The 7,123-nt window shown below is 34.7% G+C and overlaps 2 protein-coding genes across 2 annotated transcripts; both read right to left on the minus strand.

Moving 5' to 3' along the window:
• Positions 1-373: 373 nt before the first annotated feature.
• On the minus strand, positions 374-1,865 carry LOC112023560 (uncharacterized). The gene is made up of 2 exons (XM_024056171.2): positions 1,579-1,865; positions 374-915 (listed from the first exon to the last, which is right to left on the minus strand). Exon 2 carries the CDS (start codon positions 797-799, stop codon positions 374-376), a length of 426 nt encoding a protein of 141 aa, XP_023911939.2. The 5' UTR covers positions 800-915; positions 1,579-1,865.
• Positions 1,866-3,289: 1,424 nt separating this feature from the next.
• LOC136061451 (probable tRNA N6-adenosine threonylcarbamoyltransferase, mitochondrial) lies at positions 3,290-6,910 on the minus strand (the record flags this gene model as incomplete). Its single annotated transcript, XM_065769136.1, is given in 7 exon segments — positions 3,290-3,792; positions 4,385-4,473; positions 4,953-5,067; positions 5,171-5,254; positions 5,362-5,437; positions 6,545-6,630; positions 6,720-6,910. Coding segments are annotated over 7 exon segments (776 nt in total), but the record flags the coding sequence as incomplete, so codon positions are not given.
• Positions 6,911-7,123: the final 213 nt, after the last annotated feature.

A 7,123-nucleotide genomic window follows, 5' to 3' on the forward strand; every position in this document is an offset into this window, starting at 1 on the left:
GAATGGTTAAGAGGTTGGCCAACTTGGGTTTCTCGTTAGGCGAAACTATAGTAACTTCTAACTTCTCTTTTGTTAAGGTCTCATTTTAATGAAATAATGGTTCGTTTAATGAGTAATTTTTAAGTATTTTTAGAGCATGAAGAATGGTATTCACTCCTCTCATATTCATAATGAGGTTTGAGAGCAAACCAACAAATGTGAAGGCCTAAGACAATATATTTAAATGAGTCATTTTTGTTATCACTTAAATAATATTTAACTAACATTTAATATCATAATTTTTTAATAACAAAAATCTATTCCTTTTATTTTGTGATATGTTTTTTTTTTTCAAAAATACTAAAGTTATAACAAATTTTACCAAAAAAAAACTTTAAAAAAAATTATTACCTTCACGACCTACTTCATCTTCAGGGGTTGGCACATACGGTGGGTTCACAACCATCACATCAACCAATCCCGCCAGACGCTTCTCCAGTCCTAATGCGATGTCAGTGTTTATCAACTCTGCATGAACACCATGTGCTTCTAGAGTCTCGCTGGTCACCCTCACAGCATGAGGGTTGGTATCAGTAGCAATATAGTGGATCCCAGGAGCCTCCTGTCCTAGAATGAGAGCTAGAGAAGTAATAATATAACCACTGCCACAACCCACTTCCATGCACAAAGTGGGATGATGCTCTAACAGGTGATTCCTATCAGCCAGGAGCGCATCAACTAGTGCAAATGAATCATCACACGGTTCATAAACCTCGGGATGTGAACTCACAAGGCGGATTTGGGCTGTTCTGAAGGGCATCTTGTAAAGGACTAATAGAAACTATTGCTTATGCAGAAAGTACTCCTACCTGTTATTGTTCAATTGTTTATCTTCGTTGGTATAAAGAGTTTTTTGCTGGCTCTAATTGTAGCTAACTGTTCTCCATATAAATAAAAAATAAAAAAAAATAAAAAAATGGAAAACCCACATATTAGCTTTATCCTAAGAAAAAAACTAGGCAGAAATTAGAATGAAACAATTACAATTACTGTCCCAGATCATATTTCTTGGTAATCATACATAGATGACATGATCCAATCAATGATCATATTAAATTTATTGGTTCATAATTAATAAAGTGACTAAATTTTAGATTGGCCATAAACATCAATCTACAACTACTCTCCTCCTTTTTTTTCTGGGTTTGGAACTAACTGTGAACAAAATATATGATAGTAAGCATAGACACAAGCGAGTTATATTAAATAGATTGATTCTCTACCTTAAATTGATTCCTAAAACTTGCAGGCAAAAGTAAAGAAAAACAAAAACTAAACTATGAAGAATCAAACAATGAAGAAGAAAACAGGATTGCTCTCCTCTATTGCTATGGATAACTAACAATAAAAAAAGACAAAAACAAAAGATTGAACTATATTGTTTAGCTGATTTTGCAATCAACAGACATAAGATTTTTTTTTTTTTTGAGAATCTCAACAGACGTAAGATTGAATGAAAAGAAACATTATATTAAACCCCAAAAGAATCATATGACCTCGTTTATGTATATTTGAGAGAGAGAGAGAGAGAGTACCGACTTGTTGGGTGTCGCTGTAGTTGTCAAGTGGAACGGCAGCGTCAGTTGCAATTGGTGAGTGTGTAGTGTTTTCAGCCGTTGGATTTTGTTTGTTGTTGGAGATGTAAGTAATTCCAGCCTTTCTTCAATAAATATATGATTGCTCCTTGTTCTTTTTGTTTTGATGCCTCTGATAGTCTGATGTTTTGGTTTGGTCCGTTTGAAAAGAGGGATAAAGAGAGAAAAGAGTTGAAGTGATGGAGAGAGAGGCGAAACAAGAAAGAGAATTCCGTGCTTTTTTTTGGCCTTTGGATTGTTTCGTTTCCACGTGGCATTCATCCACATTAAAATAGGAGAGAACTGGAGAATAACAAACGGGAGAGGAGCCCGTCCCAGATTGGCTCTGTCTAAAGTATCTATCTATGCCGGCACTCTTGACGCTCTTTATGTAAAATATCAATTGGTTCTTGGTATAGGCGAAAATTGAATCTAAACTCTTTTATTCAATCGTCAGAAACTTTACCAATTAAATTAATTAGAATCCTCTAATATCAAGATTCTTTATTTACTGGCAAAGGTTGCTTGTTAAGGTTAAATTATATAAAGCTGACCCTAAAGCCCATAAACTTGACAAAATAAAGACAAAGCTAGGTGACCGACAAAAAATTAACATGGATTGCAAAAAGAGCTCAACTGGCCTATTATAATTATAATTTTTTTTAAATGTGACTTTAAAAAAAAATATATTGATATAACATGGATTGTAATTTTTTTTTTTAAAATGTCTTGTTAATATTGATATAATCATAGAATGCAAAATTTAGTTAGAAGTGTGATGATTTAAATATATATAACAAACCAAGTTCTTAAAATTATTGATGGTATTTACAAAAGTCATTAGAATATTATATAACTAACAAATTCTATTGTGTTGTTAATGATGTTTAGGATAAGTGGTATCTCCTAGTATTTTCAACAAAAATCTCCATGATTCAAACCATCTTCCTCCACTTAAAATTTACTTAAAAAAAAAAAAAAAAAAAAACATATCCAATTATTTTTGGGGGGGTGGGGGTTGGTTTGGGAGGGTATTTATAGTTGGTATAATGAGGGGAGAGCAAAAAGTTAGATTATCCCAATCAACTTAAAGGGCGTAATATCAGGTTTTCATAGGACGGCAGATTGAGAAGATGGATCTACGATGATTTGAGGTAGTCACCATCTAAAAGAATGATTTACACTTGGGACAAGTATTTATATAGATTTAGTTATAAGTGCATACAACAAATTGTCTAACTAACCAACTAATACATAACAACCCTTTCTTGATTATTTCGTGCAAATAAGACATGTTATAGCCTTTGGCCTCATTAAAAAGTCTTGATCTTCTAGTCTTCTATGTAAGTTAACCTACCTTGTACCCATAGTGAAGTCCCTTGCTTTGGGAGAAGACGATGAAATGCATGTTAATATTGATATTATGACTGAAATGAAGTTTAATTCAGCAAAAAAAAAAAAAAAATGAAGTTTAATTGAGAATTAGCTTAGCTAGAATTGTTCATGAAGATGAGTGCCATATATCATATATGGCTGTTTAAAGAGAACCTTTTACGAGACTACAAAAGTTTCTCTTGGAACTAGTATCTTTGGGTTAAAAATGGCTTTAGCCTTACAGAGCCACCATTTTAGAACCACGTGCAAAAATGCATAGTTATACATCAGAGGCAATCTCATGAGGAATATACTGTATAAATTATTGTGGTTGGAACCATCTATACAAATGATATGTAGATTTTAATACAACAATAGTGAACAGATGTAGCAAATTTTACAAGCTCTCCTATAAATTTCAAGTTCTAATGCTGCAATTGCCTTTCTTAATCAACTGCCTCCTCAATGTCATGATAAAAATGCTTGATACCGATAGTCAATTTCCAAATTGATGCCATGCTTGCAAGTTGCAAAACATCTCTATTCACCATCATAAACTCAGTTCAGCAACATAACCGCAGCCATTAGGACCATGTAAATATCATGAATCCAAGGGCATGGTTCCACTCATCAAGCTGTATAAATGGTGTAAACAGAATGGAGATGCACACTAATGTTGCTGTTGCAGTGATGCTTGAATGATAGATGTAAGAGATGGATGGATCCGGGCCTTTCTCAAGGAGCGAGCTTCACTTCTTCCTTCAGCATATTCCTCACCCAAAGGCCACCTTGGCCGCAAATCATACTGATTTATATAGCAAACACATACAAATTAATTGTTGAAAGAATATTAACATCTATCAACTTGTACAAGTCATTAAAAATTCCACCTGAAAAGGCTTTCAACATCTATAACTTAGTTTACTCTCCATGGCATAGTTAATCCAGAAGCCAATTGCATATCTAAAATTGGAGTAACTAAATTCCAAGTGCCTAAAACCTATGTCACAGCAAGAATGAATCATTTTGTTGGACAAACAATAAAACAATGGACTATACCATTTCAAATTTCTTATGACATTCATGGTGTCATAAAGGGAGACAATTGTGCAGCGGGGTGAAGAAGTTTGCTAATTGTAATTATAATGACCATGATAATGACAATAAACTTTTCATATTCAAAAAAATAAATCTCATGTGCCAAAAGAAGGCTTTGCACTCTTTTTTCCCTCCAGGCCACCACTATTCCTTCTTCTATATTCCCATTTTTTAGAAGGGAGGGGGAGGGGTGTTGGGTGGAAGGGGAGCGTGTAAAGGGCTGTGTAGACAGTGATAAATGATGGGCAAAATAAGACAAATGGAAGACAGCTATCGGTGTTTAAGAGTTTGAAGCCAACCACAAAATCTTCAGATTCAACTGCAGGTGGTGGAGGATCAAATCTGCCCATGCGAAAGTGTTCAATGCCAGTCCAAGCCACCATTACACCTAGTCAAATGAAAATAAAGCATTAATCTTGAATGACAGGTATTCGGTATTCCAGACTGTCTGACAAGCAACATTAATCATAAATTTGCACATGTAGGAACTCTCCCTTATATATATATATAACTTTTAAACCTGTTTAGTACTGCATGGAAAGTAATATATGCTGAATTTATCTTTTCACTGCTAAAGAATTGGATTGGAATATAATAAACATCTGGATAGTAATGGAACTTTATGTTGTTTCATCTCTTCAACAAAACAGTGGGCAGCAGGAAGATTGTGAACCCATCACAAACAGAAATAAAATACCTTCTCTATGATTAAGAAAACAGACAAGTAGCTAATTCCTGCTAAATTTGCTTTCGGTTTTGCAGGTTCCAGTGTTGTCAGCTACTCTAGGTTAACATCCTATGGTCCCTGTTTTACTACAGGTGAATAACCTCATCCACAAGGCAAGCAACTACAGAAATATGACTTACCATTGTCCGTGCAAAGACTGGGAGGAGGGCACACAAGTTGCAAACTGTTTTTCTTCACAACCTGATCAAGGCGAGCCCTAACATACTGATTTGATGCAACACCTCCAGAGACTACCTGCAGGCCGCAGATTATAAGATGAATGTTGCGATCCTCTATATGTACGGATAATTAACAGAAAGAGGCAGCATTGATTTGAAAAAAATGCAGCTCAAATCACCAAATGTTTTATAGAAGGTTCAATCTTCAATGCCCATTCAATTGCTCGTTGACACCTTTCCTCTAGATGTAATACTGCAACTCGCTGGATGGAAACAATATCAGGGGGAGCAATAAAAATATAGAAAGAATATATTGTAGGCCTTAGGAATGCTTTATTCACCAAATTAAGTATAATATATATAAATTAACCTGAAAAGAAGCAGCAATATCAGCTCGAGAACGTCTATCTTGACTACTTGCACAAGAAATGGGAATTTCAGCATTACTGCACATAGCCCGTACACACATCAAAAAGTGGATAGTAGATTGAAAGGGAAAGAATATTAAAATTTAAATTGCATGCTGCTTTCATAGTTTGTTACTTCACGGTAACCAAACTTATTTTTTTAAGTAGCAACTTCAATATATCTGTAGCTCAGGAATTACACTAATCAAAATCACTGATAAAAGAACTGAGCTGACGTGAATAAACTAACCAAATATAACACTGAACAGAATGTGAACTTAGGCCAGTCATTTTACCAATATTTATATTACTTTGGTAATAATTTATTTGTATTAGAGACTTCATGCCTTGTTGGTTGTAGACTATATTTGTTTGTATACAGATTGTGCATAACTGATTTAGCGAACTTATCTGTATGACATCCAAAACAATCAAATATGTATATTGCAATAAAGATGCAACAATTGCTGCAAATACACTATTAGATGCAGAAAGCATATAGACAATGCATTTAATTCACTTCCATGCTAGCTCCTCGGTTCTTCCTGGGATTCTACTTTTAAAACTCATACTACCTTTGACTCAAATGACAATTCCTCCTCCCAGAAGAAAGGGTAAAGGGTAAGTTCATGGGTTCAAAACCTGCTGGGTACATAATTTACCAATCAAAAAAGAAATATTTAAATCAAAAGACCAAAAGCAAAGACAGAGTTCAATAGAGGCACTTGATTTGCTCTTGACGGCAATAGCCATCTCTCTCTCTCACCCTGCAGCTCAAATTCTGCATCCTGAACCAGATCTATGGACTTAGGGCTACTACGCATCCTACAAAAATGTAACTATCTTTGTTCTTTTTTTTGCTTCAATTCTTTTTGACATGCAACGATTCATTCAAAAAGTGTAAAGGGGTGCTTCCCAAGTACATGGGAAGTATTCAAGATTTTTATGCTTCAATTCTTAATCTTACTATCTTTGTCTTCTATCCTAATCCTAAATATGACCACCTGTAAATAGCCAGAATCTTGTTACCCAAAATTATAGTACTCTTTACAGTTCAAGAGGAAGAGTCATGTAGAATTCATCAAAGAATGTAAATTGAATTGAATTCACCAGGTAGAAATACATATTTTGACATTTGCTACATACATATTTCTGGATTCAATTGCCAGCCTCACTTGAGTCTTCAGACCAGCATATGAGAAGTTGCAATCTTTATGTTGTTTCATTGGAATCTAAAAATTAATGCAGTGCAAAAACTTAGGATACACATCCAGCCAAAAATTACCAGAATGTGGTTAAGAAGTCCCAGAAAATAACTTACAGAGAACTTGATTGATTCTGCATCACCCTCTCGAGCAAGCTCCTCTATAGCTGGCCCACCACTTCTCCTCATATCAAGACCAAGCCACTTTGCTGTCTTGTCATATGCCTCACCAATTGCATCATCTATTGAGGTCCCAAGTTGTATGTATTGGCCAAGGCCTTGAGCAAGAATAAGTAGATTGTGTCCTCCTAAAAAAGAAAAGAAAAAAAGAAGTGCATACAACAATTAGATAATGCATTAATGCTCAAGGCCATTATAACCAAATGAAATAGAAGAAGCGAAGTTATAATACAGTCCATGGTAATGAATGACTGGGAGTTTTGAAATCGTAGTAAGATGCCAAAACTTATTGTTTAAATGCAGTGAAGGAATGATTGAACAATTCATCATCTTGTAAACAA

Source organism: Quercus suber, unplaced genomic scaffold, assembly GCF_002906115.3.
Source record: "Quercus suber isolate HL8 unplaced genomic scaffold, Cork oak 2.0 scaffold_1062, whole genome shotgun sequence".
Taxonomy (NCBI): domain Eukaryota; kingdom Viridiplantae; phylum Streptophyta; class Magnoliopsida; order Fagales; family Fagaceae; genus Quercus; species Quercus suber.